Here is a 20,978-nt window from a genome sequence, read left to right on the forward strand (position 1 = left end):
CTATGCAACACAACAAGCGACAGGATTCCTGCAGTTGTGGAGTTTTACTGTTAAAGGTAACCCGTATTCAAATGATTCAGTTTCTTGTTAGCTAGAATTAAGACTTTAAGTGAATTTAAGTGAAGTGAAAGTTATTTCGGTCAACAACAACAAAGATGATCATTTTACATAGAAGTACTTAATCATACAGTAACTGAAAAAGGAATAGGCTGAAGCCTTGTGGCTTATAATTATCCTATCCTTTACCTAATTAAGACTTTACATTCTAATTATGATCAATCTCACAGTTTGCAGAACACTACCTTGATTTTGGAGAGGTCAGTGAGGTGTCAACCACTACAGAGCCAGTTGTGCTGGAGCGAATGCAGATAGCTTGCACCCTACTTGAAAATCGAGGTAAGTCCAGTAAAGTCCTTATCACGTTAGTGCGTACTTCCAATTTAAATAGTGCTTTTCAAACAGCACAGTACAAATAGTGCTCTTCAAACACTTTCAGATAAGACCCTTCTCAAAGTCTAATTTAGACTAATTTTCCAGGAAGTATATTTGGAAAAAATGTACTATTATTTTTTAATTATTCAATAAATAATGTTTGATTAAAACCTAACTATGATTGTGTTTCAGGGAACGCTGAGGACTACTGCATTGTTTGCTCCATGTTAGATGCTAACGCTGACCGCAGCATGATTGAAATGGTAAAACAAAACAAAACAAAAGAAACACATAAGTCTTAGTATCATTACTTGCCAATCATAATTAAAATGTTGAGTATTAGTATTCACCAAACAGAATATGAGCCATTTATTTTTCCTTTCCAGGTGCAGTATGAATCTTGCCAAAGATGGGCACATTTTGAATGTGAAAAATATAAAGAGAGCAACCAAGAATATAAATGCCAAAAATGTAGCCAGAGTCAGACAGAGACTGTGCAGAGACTGTAGAAGGACAGAGCAGCAGCAGAGCAGTCCAGATACACTGATGATCCTCTGTCAGATCCAGAGGGACACACAGGGATGATGCTGGACTCTACATTGTGTCTGACAGTGGAGCTGTTCTCAGAGCAGTTCACTCTGCAGCACTGACAGTCATCTGCACTTCTTCTCATTCCTCTGTCAGTCACTGCTGGATGAAGCTCTCCTCTCCACCTCCCAGTAACATGGCCCAGTCAGAGCGTCTCTACACACAAGCTGCTGCTGCTTCAACCTCTCTGGATCATCAGGACACAGCTCCTCCTCTCTCAGCACACACACCGTCCTGTTTACCATCATATCCACCACCTGCAGAGAGAAGAAGGAAGAGCAGAGGAGATAAACGAGTGTTTCCAGAGACTCTTCATCAGCTGTCAGTCAGTGATGCAGCACATCCAGTATAAAGAGCAGCAGGGACTTCAGTGCTGGGACTGTACTAGGACTCATTGTTGCTTCACTTTTTCTAATCTTTGGATTTTTATTGAAGTTGATGAAGATGTTTTTCCCTCCTAGTTTGAGTTTGGACTTTCATTCATTAGAAGAACCTTGGTGTGTCCACTCTGAGCTCTGTAGGAACCCCAACAACAAGCCCAACAATCCAGATGGACGGTTCCAGCTGTTAACTGGAGGAATTCCATCCAAACATCTGCTCTCACTAAATTCTTCCTCACCTACAGACTGTGTTCTTCACTGCTTTAAACTTGGAAACGAATGCAGTCATTGGTCTGCGTGCTGCTTTGTTCAGAGAGCTGATTGGCTGTTGACAGTGTTTGATCAGAGCGTGTCAGCCGTTACTATGGTGACCATAAAGGTCAGAAACAGGAAGTGTTTGTGTCCAATCCTGAAGCCTGTCACCATTCTCCTCTCACAGCTTCACTGAGAAGCTGCAGCTTTACAGGAAACACTGGATCTTTGTTTCATACTGACTGTGTTTAGTACAATACTGCTGACAGCACCACCCACTCACTCCATCACTCTACTGACCTCAGAGTCTCCAGTCTGTAGTCTGGACTCTGCTGAAGATCAGACAGCTGCTTCACATCTGGATCCTTCAGGTTGTTAAGTTGTAGCTCCAGCTCTCTCAGATGGGAGGGGTTGGACTTCAGCGCTGCTGCCAGATAATCACAGCTGATCTTTGACAAACCACAGCTCCACAATCTGTATAAAGAATGAAAGATGTAAGTTTATTAGACAAAGTGTGAGCTTGAAATCATTCAGTGTTTCATCATCTGTTCAGAGCTGAAGAAGGTTCAGAATGTAGAAGTTTAGAAAATGGAAACTCCAAACAGCTGAAGCCAACAGGAAGCAGCTTCAAACAGGAAACTGCAGAGTTTCAGACTATATGTCCTGATGCAGCCAGTTGGATTTTGGAGATTTGAATCTCTGTTCTGTGACTAAGTCCTTGAATCATTTCTTCCAGTTGGTCCAACAAGACAGACTAAGTGTTGGACATGTGTTGTGGCTCCATTAGGGGAGCTTCTAAATGTGATGTGATGGCCCCTCTGGGTCTGTCAGGTCACAGCACTGAAGAGAGCTCAAACTGGGCACACAGTTGTTCCAGTCTGGACCAAAGACTCTATACTGGGACTGAGGGACTGCTTTGACTGCACCCACTGGGACTTTTTAAAGGCTCATGTTCTCACTTAGATCATCGATTTCTACTTACATTTCTTTCTGGGAAAAATGGGGATTACTTTGGAAACAGGAAGTATTTTCCCCAATAAGCAGCCCTGGATTAGTAAATCACTCCAACATGTTCTCAGGCAGAAGAAGCTGTCTTGTTATGAGGGAGAGAAGAAAAAGATTGAGGCACAGAAACTTGTTGAAAGAGAGATAAAGCAGCTAAAATCAGGTGTAAAAGTAAAGCAGAGGATGAGCTGAATAAAGGACACTCAAGGCTGGCTTGGAAAGGAATGAAGTCCATGGTGGGGATGCAGAACAAGGAGCAAAGATGAATGTGATGCTGAATCAGCAGAAGACTTGGACTCATTTGATTCCAGCTTTGATATCATTGATTTCAATGAAGAGCTTTGTGATTGTAGCAAAGGGCTGGTAGCTCTGAGAGTCCCACTGATGAGGTGTTTGTGTGGAAATCTCTTAGTGGGACCAAAGAGAGAAAAAGCCCTGGTCCTGATGCTGTGGGAGGGAAATGATTGAAGTGTGCTGTGAGGAACTGACTGGGAGATTTTCACACATTTTCCAGTTCTCCTTGGAACAACAGGAAGTTCCCAGCACATGGAAACAAAGGTTAAGTGTCCTATGGCACTCAGTGATGATGGTGCTGTGGCCCCACCACCTCCACCTCTTTGTAAAGGAACTAACTGTAATCTGAAGCTTCAAATGGAACTAAGACTTCCTCCACTAGGTGGCAGTGTCTGATGAGAAAGTGTTAGTGGAGCTGGCCTGGAGTCAGAAACAGGAAGATGCAGGATTTGGGCTGAAATGGGGAAAAGTGGTTCGCACTAGTGCCTTAAAGCAAGAAGGTTGTAGGTTGAAGCTTGTTGGCCTTTCTGTGGAGGTTGGATGTTCTCCCACAGTCCAATGAAATGCTGCTTAGGTTCATTGGTGCTTCTAAATTGGCTGTAGGTGTGGCTGTGAGAGAGTGCTTCTCTGTCTCTCTCTGTTGGCCCTGTGATGGACTGCTCACCTGTGCAGGTGGACCACGCCTCTTGCCCTATGACAGCTAGGGCACAGGCTGCAGCCCTGTGAGCCTAAGCTGAATAAACAGTTAGCAGAAATGATCCATAGATGGCCTGAAATCCCCCAGTTAGCAGTTTGGTAGATAGCTATGACATGCTAATCCCATCCAGCAGCTGTATTCTACCTGTAAGCTGATCCCTGCTGAGCCAAAGCACTTTTTCATATACAAATTACAACCTTTAATAGAAACCTATTGGTCAGCATCTTATTAGCCTGCTGTTAGCTTCATTCCACAGAAAACTGAGAGAAACTAACAGAGTTGATAAAGAATAAAGAGAAATGTGCTGATTTAAAGCCTTTGAAGTGCTTCAGATGATCTCTGTCCACTTCTGTCCACTCATTCATTCATGTAAGCTTTCTAATGCAGCTTTGATCTTCACAGTCTGCTTCATGAAACTCATTCTAACCCTGAATGTCAGAGTGTTCCTCCTTCTCTTTCCCATCATTCATGCTGGCAGTGGAGGAGATTTGGATGTTGGACTGTGTTTTGGATGATGTGTGTATGTTTGTGTTGGACTGCTGTCTGTAAAGCAAACGCACATTTTGCTTTGGATTTCAGTGTCAGACAGACTTTAAGGTGGAATGAAGAGTTGGAGAGTTTCACAGTGAATTATCCAGTGGAGGATTTTTCTTCTTCTTTGAAGGTTTGAAATGTGAACATTGTTCTGCCGCAGTCAATGGACTAAACCAGAGAAGAAGAAAACAGACTTTACCATGAAGATCCTCAGTGTGGATCAGTATAATATCAGCCTGATGTCTGCAGTTTAGTGTCAGCACAACTTTCACATCATATTCATCTCAGCACAACTAAAACATGCTGACTGACCTCAGAGTTTCAAGTCCACATCCTGGACTCTCCAGGAAACCACACAGATGCTTCACTCCTGAATCCTGCAGCTTTTTCTTGTTAGTAAACCACAGATCCTGCAGGTTGTTCCTGTAAATTGAAGAACAGCTACTCAGCTCCAGCTCTCTCAGATGGGAGGGGTTGGACTTCAGTGCTGCTGCCAGATAATCACAGCTGATCTCTGACAAACCACAGTTGATCAATCTGTATAAAGAATGAAAGATGTAAGTTTATTAGACAAAGTGCTTGAAATCATTCAGTGTTTCATCATCTGTTCAGAGCTGAAGAAGGTTCAGAATGTAGAAGTTTAGAAAATGGAAACTCCAAACAGCTGAAGCCAACAGGAAGCAGCTTCAAACAAACACAACAAGAGAAAAAACTCTGAATGTTTCACATTAAAGTCGTACATTTATCATAAAAACAGGACAAAGACTTGAAAAAGTCGTGTTTTTCCTTCCAGGAACCACAAGGCTTCACTTTTAAAGGTGAAGTGTGAAAGAAATGGACATATTTGAAGTCCAACACCTTTTTCCAGTCACATTATTAAAGCAGACAAACTACAAGCTCATTTTCACTCCAACAAGTCATCTTCTGACCTGGACTAACAACACTGGTCTCTATGTGCAGCTGGCTGTGAGACCAGTGCTCAGGGAGCGTCTACAAAGTGCAACACTGAAAGAACATCACACACTCATTTGCTTCCATCATCCAACCTGAAGAGGAAACAGAGACGCCTCCCCTTCAAAGTAAAAGCTGCTCCTTTTGGACACAGTATCAAAGAAAGTCTACAGTATAACATAGAAAAGACAGAACAAAGTTTTGGTTGTTTTTAAATTGTGCAGAAATGAAACTACACTAAGCTCAATTATGTGACAGACATTTCATCCCATGTCAGTTTGGCCTCATCCTGGGCCGGATTATCCAGCACACACTCTGACCACAGGCCCAGGGGCCACGCACAGCTGGGCTCCATCCAAGAGACAGCAAACAAACCAACACAACAAAAAGCACCATGTGATCTTCTTACATCTTCAAGACAAACATAGTAAAAACATGAGCATATTTGTTTCCTGATAAAATGATGTGACAGGTAGAACAGAGTAAAGTGGTGGTGTTACAGCCTTTCTCCCCTCTGCTGCCGAGGCTGTTAGTCTCTCCCAAACTCAGCTACAGGACTTCCAAATGAATGAAAGCAGCAGAAGTGGCTTTACAAATGAAAGAGGAAGAGGAGAAGAAGAGGAGAGGGAGGCCACCCTGACCATCACTCCAGCTGAAAACATCACACTTCCATTAAAGTTGGTGAGGAAATGTTGAGCAGGATGAGCTGCTGGCTAATCTGGAGGCTGTAGCAGCAGCTCACAGTCACAGTGGGTTTCCACTCATGAAAAAGCTCTGGCTGCTTCATTTCTCATCTCATATCAGAGACTTTAAAGCTTCACTGAAGCTGTACTGTGATGCTTCCATATTCCAGTGAGGCCTCCATAATGATTTCAGCTGTTCTGTACACACACTGTGTGCCCTGTATGGCTCAAAGTCTCTGCAGCCTGTTTTTATCTGTTATCATCAGATCTTCATCATCCTCATTCACATCCCTCACACACTCTACAGCCTCATCAGCACTGACTTCATCTTCACTGACTGATGGAGAACAACATGAACCTGTGGAGGCTGAAACACTGTCCTGTCAAACATCTCCCCGTCACCACTCCACTTCTGTCAGCCTTTAAATGAACCCTGCTCAAGTCTGTCACTTCTGTTTGGAGCCAAAAGGAAAAACTGTTGTTCAGTCGTTTGGAAAGACAACATTTCTGAAAGCACTCAAACTTCTTCACATTTGTCTTCAGACACATCCTGAACATTTAGGAACTAAAGAAAGTTTCAAACATCAATCAAAGACCTGAAATATAGAAAAACTACAACAGCCGCAGTCAGTGAACTCACCTCAGAGTCTCCAGTCGACAGTTTGGACTCTCCAGTCCAGCACACAGAAGCTTCACACCTGAATCCTGCAGGTTGAGGTTCTCACTCATGTCCAGCCGTGTCAGATGGGAGGGGTTGGACTTCAGAGCTGAGGCCACAACTTCACAGTGAGACTCTGAGAGTCCACACAGAGTCAGTCTGTGATGATAGAAAATATAAAATGTGTTATTATAAAAGCAGAAAATCTGCATTATAAACACAGACTGAATGTATATGAAGACAAAACAGAGTGAGGTCATAATCTGATGAATCTGCTCTTCACATCTGTGCTTCAGCTCCTCTTACTGTGTTTGACATGACACAACGATTGAGTCTCTCTCAGACCTGCAGACTTTTAATGAGCATCTTTGTTTGGCTTTAATCTGCAGATGAAGGAGGAAGATGGTGTCACATTTAGGCTTCCATAATGTCCACAGTCTGTCACTGAGATCTGATCCAGAGTCAGAGTGAAGACACACATTTGGACTGTTTCCTGTTTTGACTCCAGAACATTTTGAATGAGTTCAGCTCAGTGAAGAGTTCCAGCTGGAAAGATGATCTCTGTTTGCTACCTGCTGTCAGGTACGACTGTTCACGTCCACACGCAGGAAAAACCTGCTGACTGTTACCAAACGGAGCAGAAATCTCATCACTGGACAATAATGATGAATGAACTCAGAGCTGCTGATATCAGATCTGATTTCAGGGGAACTAAACACAGAAATGATTGGCTCATTTGAGCTTTCTGAGCCATTATCTGCTGGTGTGTCGCTAGTTGGCAGAAAATGATTTGTATTCCTGTTCAGGGCTTCAGTGTTTATGAGTCCAGATCCAGGTGACAGCAAGTCAAAATGATGTTACCTGTCTGTGTCCAGCAGCAGCCTGTATTCACTTTGAATATTGTTATAACCTGACAGGGATCAGTTTGTCTTTGATTGGTTTGTAAATGTCACTGTTTCCATTGGACCTGAGTGACGTACAAAGACAGAGAGGGAGAGAAAGGAGAGAGAGGATGGAGACAGCAAAGAGAGAGCAAACACAAACAGGTGAGAGTGGACAGGTGACCAAGGTCAGCAACCAATCAGAGAGCTTCTGTTTGACCCACAGTCACTGATGATGACTGCACATAACCAAGCAGTGTGTTACTCTGATATCAAATATGGATCCTGCTCTTATAATAATGATCATCAGATGATATTATTGTGTTATTTTGTAGCTGAATACGATGTTTGTGTGATTATCAGTGAAAGAAGCAGTGAGGAGGATGGAGAGAGAGAGAGGACAGAGGGTGAAGTTAGAAACACTAAAAGGATTTTTCATGGATTTCATGGATGATTTGAGTGATTTCCAGCAGGACACTTAAACATGTCAGTGGACGTCCTAAAGAACATATTCACTGATATGAAACGTGTCATTGAACAGGATTAATATCAGTGGAAACATGGTGGAAACAGCTGTGACTGCATGGATGTGACACACTTCAAATCTGTTCTCCACTCTTGGATTTGGGATCCATGGAGCTGCTGCTGAGTCTGTACAATAAAGGAATGGTGTGGAAGGTTGCAGCGTACGGACACAAACACTTTGTGGTTACAATCTGATTTTATTTTCAAAATTAAACTACTAACCTACACTGATCAATGATGTTAATGATCACATCTGGACTCACCGAGCCTTTCTGCAGTTCCTCACAGCTGGAATCAGTCTCTGTCGTCCCCGCTCTGATGTGTTGTACTTCTGCAGGTCCAACTCATCCAGAACCTCCTCTGACATCTGCAGCATGAAGGCCAGAGCTGAGCACTGGATCTCAGAGAGTTTCTTCTCTGATCTGTTCTCTGACTTCAGGAACTCTTGGATCTCCTCATGTACTGAGAGGTCGTTCATCTCCATCAGACAGTGGAAGATGTTGATGCTTCTGTCAGGAGAGATTTCATCACTGTTCATCTCCTTCAGGTTGTTGATGACTCTCTGGATGGTTCCTGGACTGATCTCTGTCTGACCCAGCAGACCTACTAAGAGTCTCTGGTTGGACTCCAGACAGAGGCCATGAAGGAAGCGAACAAACAGGTCCAGGTGGCCATTTTCACTCTGGAGGGATTTATACATGGCTCTGCTCAGGAAATCATCCAGAGAGGACTTGTTGTATTTTTTTCCCAAAAAGTTCTTCAGCACCTTTGTCTTCCTGTTGGTGTGACAGTGGAACATGTAGACAGCAGCCAGAAACTCCTGAATGCTCAGATGAACAAAGCAGTAGACTGGTTTCTGGAAGATCACACACTCTCTTTTGAAGATCTCTGTACAAACTCCTGAGTACACCGAGGCCTCTGTCACATCCAGACCACACTGCTCCAGGTCTTCTTGGTAGAACATGATGTTTCCTTTCTCCAGATGTTCAAACGCCAGCCTCCCCAGCTTCAGAAGAACTTTCCTATCAGCCTTCGTCAGCTCCTGTGGACTCGTCTCACGTCCCTCATGGTACTTGTTCTTCTTCCTCTTTGTCTGAACCAGCAGGAAGTGTGAGTACATGTCAGTCAGGGTCTTGGGCAGCTCTCCTCTCTGCTCTGTAGTCAACATGTGCTCCAGAACTGTAGCAGTGATCCAGCAGAAGACTGGGATACTACACATGATGTGGAGGCTCCTGGATGTCTTCATGTGGGAGATGATTCTGCTGGACAGCTCTTCATCACTGAATCTCCTCCTGAAGTACTCCTCCTTCTGGGCGTCAGTGAAGCCTCGTACTTCTGTTAGCCTGTCAACACATGTAGGAGGGATCTGATTGGCTGCTGCGGGTCGGGAAGTTATCCAGACGAGAGCCGAGGGAAGCAGATTCCCCTGGATGAGGTTTGTCAGCAGCTGGCTGACTGATGACTTCTGTGTGACATCAGACAGCAGCTTCCTGTTGGTGAAATCCAATGAAAGTCTGCTTTCATCCAGGCCGTCAAAGATGAACAAAAGCTGAGAGACAGCCAGCTTCTCTGCTGTGACCTTCTGTAATGTTGGATGGAAAACATGGAGCAGCTCCAGAAGACTGTACTGCTCATCTCTGATCAGGTTCAGCTCCCTGAATGAAAGCAGAACCACCACACTGACATGTTGGTTCTCCAAGCCCTCTGCCCAGTCCAGAGTGAACTTCTGCACTGAGAAGGTTTTTCCAACACCAGCCACGCCGTTGGTCAGAACCACTCTGATGGGTCTCTGTTGGTCAGGTAAGGCTTTAAAGATGTCCTGGCACCTGATTGGAGCGTCATGGAGGGCGTCCATCTTGGAAGCTGTCTCCAGCTGCCTCACCTCATGTTGGGTATGAACCTCTTCACTCTGTCCCTCTGTGATGTAGAGCTCAGTGTAGATCCTGTTGAGGAGGGTTCTACTTCCTGTTTCATCACTTCCTTCAGTCACACGTTCACATCTCCTCCTCAGACTGATCTTATGTTCATCTAAAACCTCCTGCAGACCAACATCTGCTGAAAGAAAGAAAAACAATGAGACTAAAGAGAAAGAAAACTCTTCAATGTCTGAACAACACAAGAAGTCCAGTTTTCAGAAATGAGTCCATCAGCAGACAGATGTTCAGTCTTACTTTGTACACAGCTGCTCTGACTGGCTGTCTGCAGTCCAGCTCTGCTTCTGGATCTTTCTCCACACTGGGGACAGGAGGAGTCTCCCGATGAAGCAGACTGGTCCCAGTATGAGGAGATGCACTGTCTGCAGAACCAGTGTCCACAGCTGGTAGAGACTGGATCCTTCAGGACGTCCTGACACAAAGCACAGCAGGACAGCTGCTCCTCCTCACAAACACCACTCCTCTTCCTCTGTCTGTGAACACATTTTTTTTTATCACTAAAACATTTACTGTCAGTGAAAAACATCCAGATGTGACCAAACTGCAGTTCCTCACAGTTCCTTTGATTTCATCAACACTAATGAGCTGCTCTTCCTGTCTGCCTGTCTCATTAAACACTGAGTGATGAATACAAACTCAACACTTCCTGCAGACTTCCTGACTTCACAATAAAAGCTTTCCATCAGAGAGACAGTTATGACTTTCACTGTTTTACAGCCGCTGTGTGCAGATTATCTGGGTCAGTTCACTCTGAAGCAGCTTAGAAGTGTCTGTGTAGAGCCGTGGTCTGACACACAGAGACTTCTGATTTTCTCTATTTAAACAAACATGATGAAGATGAGCAGGTTTCTCTTCTAGTATAAACTCTGTGTCTCTCTGGCTGGCTCATGATGGCTTTTTAGGTTTTATGTTTTGCTCTCTCCTGCTAGCGTTTTGCCTGCCTGGGTGGAGCTTGTAATGGCCTCTCGCTCTTGGTCCACACAGTTATGATGATTACACCACCTGTTGCTGATTCACCTGGGCTTACCGGTAACCATTTAACGCTGCGGCATGGAGCAGTTCGTCGCTGGGATATTGACCCTCCTGTGTTCATGATCTCAGCTCCTTGCTAAGAAATCTCTCTTTTAATTCACCAGTTGGGTTAACTTTGTGTATACTTTGAGTAAATATTTCCCCGGACCTGGTTACAGACGCTTACCTGTGATTCCTGTGTGTGGCTGTGTGAGTGGAGAGCAGGACAAGAGTGACAGAAGAGGAGTGAGTGTGGACTCCCTTCCCTCTTTTCCCTGGAGCCCTGGACCCCCTCCCCAACTCACTGTACATATATAGAGCACTGTGGTTCACCCCTTTGGTAAATAAACTGTCACCTTTTTGTTTGTCAGAACTCAGTCTGTGCTTGAGTTCCTCTGTTAGCCATGACATTTTGTTGGTTCTCTCTCTTCAGGTCCCTGTAAGTGTTTGATCTAAAACACTATATTTATTCTGCTTTGATTGTTTTGTGTGCTGAGGGACATTGTTGCATGATCCACTTTTTCTTATCACTCAAATATCCTGATACTTTCAGAAAGTTGGAGAGCTCTTCTGGCTTGCTTAGTCTTTGCTCTGTACTGCAGTACTTGCACTGGTTTCACTGGACAAGTCTGCATGTGAATCTACAACTGATCTGACATTGTGGCACAAACACAGTAAACAAACACTACGAGCACCTTGTTTCATGTGCAGTGGCTTTCTTCTCATTCTGTTACTGAACACTGTATGAAAAGCCTCTCACTGCCAGCATCCTTCCAGCCCCACGACAACAAGACCAACTCACATCTTCACAACACCAAGAATTTTTCCCCTTTTCTTTGGAGAAACTGAGAAGCCAATAGGATTGTAGCTCAAACTTGCCCACAGTCCTGCTTCATCACTGCTCACTCCTACCTGTGTTGGTGCTCAGTGGACAGTCATTAGGGTTGCCAACTCCCTGAAAAATAAATAAGGGACACCTCGTGGCCAGGGCCGGGCAACCTAGTTGTCTTCACCCTTCCCAGTGTGGTAGCTCTTTTTTGTGTGTGTGAAATTTTTTTTTAACCATTTGACTTGAATTTGATTTAAGCAGATGCATATTCTATTCTTTGTGATATGACCATATGGGAAACAAATGATCCTTTAGCCATTTATTTTTAGCTCAAAATGACAACATTAACACAGTAAAACAGGTCTCTTTCTTAAACAGAAGCCTGTCATGCTTAACTTTTGAGAATAAAAGTAAATCTTTCTTTAAAAGAACTCTGTCCTGCTTAACTTAAAATTATATAAATTAATAGAAAGCAATAGAACGAAAAATATTCTTGTAACAGTGCACATATAGTGCATTTAGTGCAATTGGCTTCAGCTGAGGTATTATTTCAGCTTTTCTAATGCTAATCAGCTGCTCCTGTTTGTAAACCCACTTGTTCCCATGATTACGCATCATAACTCATCATCATTATTCATCTATGTATTACTTTTATGTATTAGTCATCTATTTGTTGTAATCATCTATCCTTGCAGTTGTTTATTACACAAAATAAATTATATTATCACACTTCTGGCCACATAGCGCTGATATTCACTGCACATGCCCATATTAACCTTAACCAGAGGGTTTAAAAAACAAACCACTGTTTACATACCATATCTGCTTCTGCCGTGGCCTGGTGGACAACAAATTGGTTTAGGGTTCCCCGAGCTTTCACGCCCCTCATGTTCTTCATGTGCCCACCATTAGAAGCATGCCTATGGAAAAAGTGCGCCGGCACACAGTGCAGTGTGCTTTATAGGTGTTATCGTGCACTTTTCCAGCCAGGTGTTTTCCTTTTCCCATTCCTCCCTGTACTTTTGCAGCCTTTTTTTCTTTCTCTGAGCGAACAAACATTGCTGCTCTGATGCTGGGCTCACACTGTGCGATTTTTGGCCCATTTTGAGATGATTTTTGAGTCATGCGACCGATTTGGCGATCGGCCCAATTTTGGCCTTCATCGTGCATCGTGTAGTATACGTGGGGTAACGAGAAGCGATTAACACCTCGAGCAGCTCCCGATCATCAATCGCTCGTGAGCGTGTCACCACAGCCGTTCACACTGCTCACGCGCAAACACGTAAACGTTGGTGAAAAAGACGGAGCAGCACGGCTGTGCAGCGTGTGATCTGGACACAAGCGATGGAGGCACAACTGTAGAACTTTGGAAAGCTCATCAGAGCCTTTTCAATGTGGCCCCACAAAATTATCACGACCACAACAACCGTGAACATAGTTGGATTTACATGCTGCTTAATCACAGCTGCCTGATCAATGTTTTTCATTAGCAATTTAGCAAAGTTGATGGTGGTGGTGTGTCTGTGTGAGTGAAAGACAGAGAGAGCGACAGATTTTCTGTTATAACCTTCATTTTATGGAGGCACAGTGTGAGCACTCAGGTCGCATCAGAGCATCGGGCGGTATAGTGTGAGACCCTGCATCGTGACCTACCAACTGCGAGTCAATCGTGCAGTTTGAGCAGGAGCTGAATAACGTGACTGAAAAAATCGCACAGTGTCTGCCCAGCTTTAGGTGTACTGTCGTCCGAGACTTGCACCGCAGTGTCGGCGTTTGTTTCCCTGTTGGCCATGCTTCTTGTTGTGGTCATCTGTTGTCTTCCGGTATTTTCTCCGCAAGCGACCTTTCCTCGACCAATGAGATGAGCGGTAATCTGAATTGTCATAAGTGTGCTGTCAGCTCATTGGTCACAAAGCAGGAGAGGGGCTGGGAATTATGTTTTCAAACAAAGCGTTAATTCCATAAACATTTATAGACCACTTTTGATTCTCACTGTATTACGGGACAAAGTGCGTCCCTTATTAGCTCAATACGGGACAAAGTGCGTCCCTTATTAGCTCAATACGGGACGTGTGCTTTTGTTTCTAAATACGGGACGATTCCGTTTTTTAAGGGACGGTTGGCAACCCTAACAGTCATAGCCTGCTGCTAGCATGAATGCTAAACGTACTGCTGTGGATGATCAGCAGAAAAACATGTGGTCAGTTTGACTGTTTGCTGTATTTAAAGTGTTTTTCTCAGTTCGTCTGTATTCAAAGTGCATTCGGGGCTTTAGCTGACAGCTCTTTGTGCTAACAAACTAAACTCTCTTAGTTTAAGCCAACAGACTTTACCAAACACAAAGCCTGCTGCTGCCTCCATGGGTTAGCTTGTGTGACTGGTGTTTACACCAATGAAATCTAAATCACACTAATGTGTCCTCCAAGGTGTTTGGTGGGAGCACTGAGTGAAACATAAGAGCTCTGGTTAAGCCTCATCAGCTGGATAGGCTGTCCACCCTAGTCCAGGCTTTAACTCAAATCTCTGACTGGCTTTCTAACAGCTACCTTGTTAGAACAAGACAGAGACCATGATCATAGCTCCTCCTGATCTATATTCTAAAATCAGTCAAGTTGTTGCCCCTTTCTGTTCTTCTGCTGAGCCAAATATTCGAAATCTTGGAATAATATTTGACTCTTCTTTGGGCCTTGACTCACATGTAAAGTCTCTGTCTCGTTCCTGTTTCTTTCATTTAAGGAATATTTCTAAACTGCGACATATGGTCTCCTTAGCTGAACTGGAAAAAATTGTCCATGGATTTGTGTCATCGCGTTTAGATTATTGTAATTCCCTGTTTACCAGCTTGGATAAATCATCTCTTTCTCGCCTCCAAGCTGTACAAAACGCAGCAGCCAGACTACTAACTCGCTCTACCCAGCGAGCTCACATCACTCCTATTTTATGTTCTTTACATTGGCTCCCAATAGATTTTAGAATTCGTTTTAAATGATTGTTTTAACGTACAGAGCACTAAATGGCCCCAGATTATTTATCCAAGCTTCTCACTAAATACACTGCTGCTCGCTGTCTCTGCTCACAGACTCAGAGTTTGTTGGTTGCTCCCAGAACACGTCTGAAGACGAAAGGGGGCGGAGCCTTTCAGTCTGTGGCACCAAGGCTGTGGAACAGTCTACCTCTACAACTACGTTTGGTTGACTCTGTGGGATCCTTTAAAAAACAGTTAAAAACTTTACTGTTTAAACAAGCTTTCTGTTGACCAATGCTGTTTACATTGTTATATTTTTAATTTACATTTAAACTCTATATTGTGTATATTGTGCATTTTGCTATTTATCGTACTGTTTATTTTAATCTCTGTGTGCAGCACTTTGTGACTACCTGTCTATGAAAAGCGCTTAATAAATAAACTTTACTTACTTACTTACTAAAATAACAAACAGGGCTGTGAGAGCAACTGAAGTGATAAAATACTGTTTGAAGATAAAAAACACTTTGATGTTCTCTCGTCACCTAACAAAGTCCAAACCCTGTGAACTATTTTAGCTTTAATAATTGTGGATTCAGGTATCCTGAACCCATCTTTGGACATTTGTAATTAAATATTTTAAAACTCCATCAGAGACTCCTGATGTGGCTGTTTGGAGAAGGAAAAGAGGGACAAAGTGGAGCGTCGAGGTGAGGCTTCATTCACTGCAAACCTACAGTTATGTTTCCTTATTTCTGCTGTTTGCATGTTGACAGCTGAAATAAAGCTGCCTCTTTGACTTCATCCTGTTGTGTTTGGGTCCAATCCTGCCTGCCACACAGCGCTACAGGACAAAGTCTAAGATTTTTATCTTTTTAATGAATCTTTGGTCATATTTATCCAGGAAAACACAAACATGTAAAGGAGTCATCACAGGTCTCTGACCTCACTGGTCCAGGTTCAGCACTGAAGTGTGGAGGTTGACCTTTGGACCCATCACTCCTCACAGACGGACAGCTGGATCCTGCAGACTGTGACCTCTGACCTCTGCAGACACAAACATGTTTTATTCAATGATCAATTCTCTGATAAAGTGATTGAAGCAGCTGTGATCACACAGACTGCAGATAATGCAGCTGTTTCCTGTCAGTAACAGTCCTCTTAGATTAGAGTTCAGCTTTTTACAGGAAAACAAATGTCCCTGAATGCAACAGTGAGACACAGTCTGCCTGTGTGGCTGTGATAGCTGCCGTTAGGAGCGCTCATGTGTTTGCAGTTAGACGAGGAGATGTTACCATCATGGACACGTTAACAAATCCTGCAGCATCACGTGGTACAAACACTTTGTGTTCCTGTCATCTGCAAGCAACAGGAAGTTCATTAATAAAGGCGGGATGGAGACGCGACTGTGATGGTTCTCCTTCATCCAGCTGTTACACACATCTGGGCTCACACGACGAGCCTTTGTCTAATACAGCAGCTGCTCTCTGAACACTTTTCTGAAGAGGAGCTGCACAAACCTTTGTTTGCTTTCTAGAGCAGCGTATCAAAGTCAAACTACCCACTGCTAGCAGCTGTTTCTATCATAGTTTAGGATCCAGATGTGTGAGGTCTAGATTTACACCTCTGATTAAAATACATAGTTAAAAACAGCCAATTGAGTCCAAATGTGTCTTAAACCAGATAAACTGACAGTTACAGCTGAGCCTGTGTGTCCTTGGAGACACTGCTCTGCTACAGAGATGCATTTTAGAAACCAGGAAACATCAAAATCATTTAAATCAGAGAGTTCTTGTTACTAACAGCTCACCTCGCTGCAGCAGAGACTTTAAAATCAATGATAAAATCTTACGCCTAAATTAACTTTACTGTTAACGAGTTTTCATGTTTCTGTAATCCACCAGTGTGCTCATGCTTTTTTAAGTGAAAACATATTTTTAATGATCAAATATAATTATGTTTGTTATTTGTGGATTTTAAATGTCCTTGACAGAGACAGATGATGATCATTATCCTGCACTGTGCTCTCAGGTTTGGTCGAGCTAGCACAAAGAATGGCTATGTTGAACTTCCTCCTGGGATCCACACTAAGAAGTGAGTCCAACATTAGCAGGGTCTCTTTCCTTTATCTGGATTCACTTTAGCATTCACAGTCACGTGGAGCTTGTTATTAACTCGATAAGTCAACCCAGGCTTTCAGCTGAGCGCTCACATGAAACACATGGTGTTGGCAGCATCTGATCAATCATATTCATGGAGACGTGTATCAGCAACAGAGCAGCTGAGTTTGCAGAAGGACGTCAAACTAAACCACAGGAACAATATGAGGAGATTACACACATAATAAAATACTAGCAGTAACACAGCTGCTGCAGACAAATCAGTCGTGTGATCGTGTGTGAGAGGAGAAGGACTGTAAAGGAGTTTGGTGTTAAAAGCTCTGTATGAATGTGGGAGACTTTGAAGGGCTTTAAAAAGGCCAATATAAAATAAAAGGCAGCAAAATTGCTGAGTGTGAAAGTCACCAGACTTATCAGACCTCTGTGATTAAGACCTGTAAGAACACCTGTTTGTACTTGTTGGCATTATATCAAACACACACGTATATTAAGCCTTTGTTTGAACTCTGGTTGAATTTGTTACTTTCAGACTGTGAAACATCACAGAGGCTGCAGCTGCAGGTCTTTTATTCACCTGGAAATTTACTTTAAATGTTAGATGGAAAATGTATTGCTCAGTTTAACCAAAGTAAGAACAAGAATCTATAAACCTTCATAAAGACAAACATCTCCCAGAACATTGAGCTGCTGAAGTGTCACTGAAGGGAAAAACTATTTGTCCTCCTCCATCCAGCAACACCTGAAACACCTGAGTGGAAGCTCCTCCCTACACTGTGTTTGAAGCAAAGCACAAAGGAGACACCTGCTGGAGCAGCTGGAGTCCTACAGACACTCAGCCTCTTCACTACACAAACACCTCCTACAACATCCACTCTTTCCACTCTGACTGCTGTGTTTGTGGAAACACTCCAACACACACCGCTTCACATACCAACATAGAAATGTGTGAAAAAGAGCTGAGCTGATATTAAACATGAGGATTTATTCAAAAATACAGAGTCAGGAACAACATCTAGACACACATTACCTCTCAGCAGCAGAAGAACAGCCTTTAAAGTTTATATAAATATCCTTCGACACGTTGCTCTTTAAGGAAACACAGCTGGGTTCAGGTCCAGGAGATTCTGGCCTCTTATTGATCCTAAAAGAAAAACAATTGTCGCGTATTCAGAATATTGAGGATGAGAACAAAACAACGAAGGTCCAGAAGAATTAGGTCAAACGATGATTTTAATGAACACATGCGTAGGGAGATGAACACCGTTACACAATCAGCGTCGATCTCCGCCCAAAAGCACACAAGCAGTTGCTTTTATAACATCAGGATATTATTACGCCCCCTCTTGCGTCAGAGCAGATACTTGCATGAGTTAAAAACACAAATGTTCTGTTGACAACTTTTGACACAGTTTGAAAAGAACATCGTCTCCACGCCAGGTGCTTCCTGTAGCTCGTCTTGCTTTCACTTATCCCTGGAACATCAGACGCACGTCCTGCAACAAACTATCACTTATGCAGGCACAAAATGCAGTTACAAGCAAAATATGTCTGAACTCTTACCTAGAATATAAGTCTAGGATGTCTGGATGTCTCGACCTCAATTGCACTCTGTCTCACCTCTCGCCTACTAAAGCTCACACCCAGACTCTCATATGTGTAACAATTTAACTGAAACTATATGTGTAATATATTGAATAAATGCTTTAATCAAATGCCACTACTCAAAGCTCAATAAAAAGGATATAAACGAATAAAAGATAATAATGAATACTTGTATCATGTGTGTTTTGTAAGCGTGTAGGCAATCCTTCCATACCTCTAAGTCACTTTGCACAATAGATCGGCATCGCAACATCGCGCCAGACGAAGCTTCTGACCATCAATTATCAGACTGAGCTTAAACTCTTTAAAAGCACAAACTGCAAGATGTGTATAAAAATAGTTATAACTGCACCTGGAATAAAGGTTAATATGGGATTATGATAACACCTGTAAAACAAGTTTTAACGTAATACCAACAGCATCAATAAATGCTTTGATGAAATGATGATTAATGCAATGGTAATGATAATGGTTATGACAGTAACAGTAAAATATCTCCCTGATCTCCACACAATAAATGTAACAGCTTCATGAGATAGGAAGGAAAAAATGGAAATGTTAAATTAAAGACATGATGAACAATCTGAAACTCATAAAAATAATGTACTTACTCTTTGTCACATAACAGTCTTTTGTTAAAGTTTACAATAATACCCTTTGACATGTTGCTCTTTAAAACACACTTTTACTCCCTGACCTTTGACCCAGTGTGACATGTTGACTCACTACCTCAGACAGCTTAAAAATAGTCTTTTTGTTTTTTGGTGCTGCCTAAAAGAACCGTAAATATCTGTCCTATATACAGTTATGTTCATATATTTTTGTGCTACATCAGGAAACTCAAAAACATAGTTTGTAATATTTTAATCCTTATTTTTAAAACTGTTTTTGTCATTTTTCTTCTCCCATTGCATCAAAAATCATTATTTACACTGAATAAATGAGTCAGCAGCTCTCTTACATTGTTGCTGCAGGTTCATTACTGAAGTCTGGAGGGTTTCCTTTGGACCGGTCACTCCTCACAGACACACAGCTGGATGCTGCAGATCCTGCTCCATCCTCTTCCTCCATCTTCTTGATGTCAGGGTGGAGTTAGTCTGAGAGGCAAACACACACACTCAGAGGTGCTGTTGTACTGGAAGCATCACACTGACGGGTTTCTAAAGTTCTCATTGATCATTTCATGGAGTTTCTGTGGTAAACACTGTCCTGTGACGTATGTGTTATGGTGAGGGTCATGAGGGCTAACCAGCCCCACTCCTTACTCCTCATATTTCAGCCTGAAGCACAATAACAGCCTAAACCTAACCAGGAGGCTGTAACCTCAAAGGGACTTCATGGTTAGAAATAAAGGTTCAATGAAATGAAGCAGATCATAAAAACATGAGTTCCAACTTTAAAAGAAGCATCCACACGATGACGGCACAGCAGAGGAGCACTTTCTCTAACACACTGATTCAGTTCCACTGACACAAGGACACACACAGGAAGGCACACACACACAAGCCTTTATAAGAAACAACACAATCATCTGCGCTTGACTTGTCAATCCAAGTCCTTAGCCCATGAGCCCGCGGTATCAGACCACAGATATTCCCTTACTTTGAAAAAATAAAGACAGTTTTCAGAACAGACCTGATGTTTATGCTACAGCCTGTTTACCAACATAATCAATATCAGATATCAGAGCAACAGAAACCTCGGTGATCAGGACGCTGGGACTGAGAACAGGAAGTGGCTCAAACGTCACAGTTTCATAACGTCACCCTGAACTCCACTCACGGAGTTTCTGTCGCCATTGTAGTTTTTAAAGTCCCGTGATAAAGGCGGGTCTTTCTGTGAATCCGCACGCTCATTGGCTAATAGCTCGAGATTGACACATCGTTATCCAATGAGCGTGCGGGAACTTCCGACATAAAGTTGTTTCCTTTGAAAAACCAAAGTCTGATTATTTTTGCCTCCACTGACGGAGCCTGTTGTTCCCGCCACAGAGACACAGTAATGTCAGAGCGGTGTTAACACTCATCCTGCCTCAGCACAGCTCTCACTCTCCTCCTGCTCTCTCACACTAAACGGAGGCTCAGCTAAACTCACTTCCTCTCTACTTACAGGAAACCAGCGCTCAGAGGAGCCGACCGGCCTCACATTTCACCCACAGACACGAACAGCGTGGAATTATTTTATGTCATAAGAAGAAACATTCATGTAAACACTCACCTGCCTCAGATCCACCTTCCTCCTCCTGCTGCTCTGAACGGAGGCTCAATACTTTCACTTTCACTGCTGCTCCCTAAACACAGAGGATGCTGGGACTTGTAGTTGTTTCCTTCCGGTGCGGTCTTCCTCTTTGTTTGTTTGTGTTCAAGTTATTTCGATCATGTAAACATCAACAGAACACGTGAAGCCACACAGAGTTTGTATGTCGAGGTGGGTAGGAGGGTTTGAGGGTTTGGGGAGGGATCAGAGGGAAGAGGTCTCTCAGTCTGGACAATCCACATTGATGGCATTGCATCTTTCAGCGTGTTTGTGGGTCGATTTGGATGCTCCAGGTGTGAGAGCAGCCACTCAGCCTCTGCTGCAGATGTGTGTCACAAGTTCATCTAGTAGTAGGCTATGGCACTTGGCCACAGGTGGCAG

General features: G+C 43.1%; 1 protein-coding gene across 1 annotated transcript in view; it reads right to left on the reverse strand.

The window, feature by feature from the left end:
- LOC146634638 (protein NLRC3-like) overlaps positions 1-20,978 on the reverse strand; it is a 272,849-nt gene that overhangs the window by 193,026 nt on the left and 58,845 nt on the right. Inside the window, exons 4-9 of the mRNA XM_085377980.1 lie at positions 15,565-15,666; positions 10,052-10,287; positions 8,144-9,935; positions 6,457-6,633; positions 4,495-4,719; positions 2,027-2,126 (exon numbers count right to left, since the gene is read on the reverse strand). Of these exons, the coding sequence (XP_085234106.1) occupies positions 2,027-2,126; positions 4,495-4,719; positions 6,457-6,633; positions 8,144-9,935; positions 10,052-10,287; positions 15,565-15,666 (2,632 nt within the window). The remainder of the gene's footprint in view (positions 1-2,026; positions 2,127-4,494; positions 4,720-6,456; positions 6,634-8,143; positions 9,936-10,051; positions 10,288-15,564; positions 15,667-20,978) is intronic.

This window comes from Diplotaxodon limnothrissa, linkage group LG3, assembly GCF_057381915.1.
Source record: "Diplotaxodon limnothrissa isolate DT_005_m linkage group LG3, D_limnothrissa_male_GT1.1, whole genome shotgun sequence".
NCBI lineage: Eukaryota > Metazoa > Chordata > Actinopteri > Cichliformes > Cichlidae > Diplotaxodon > Diplotaxodon limnothrissa.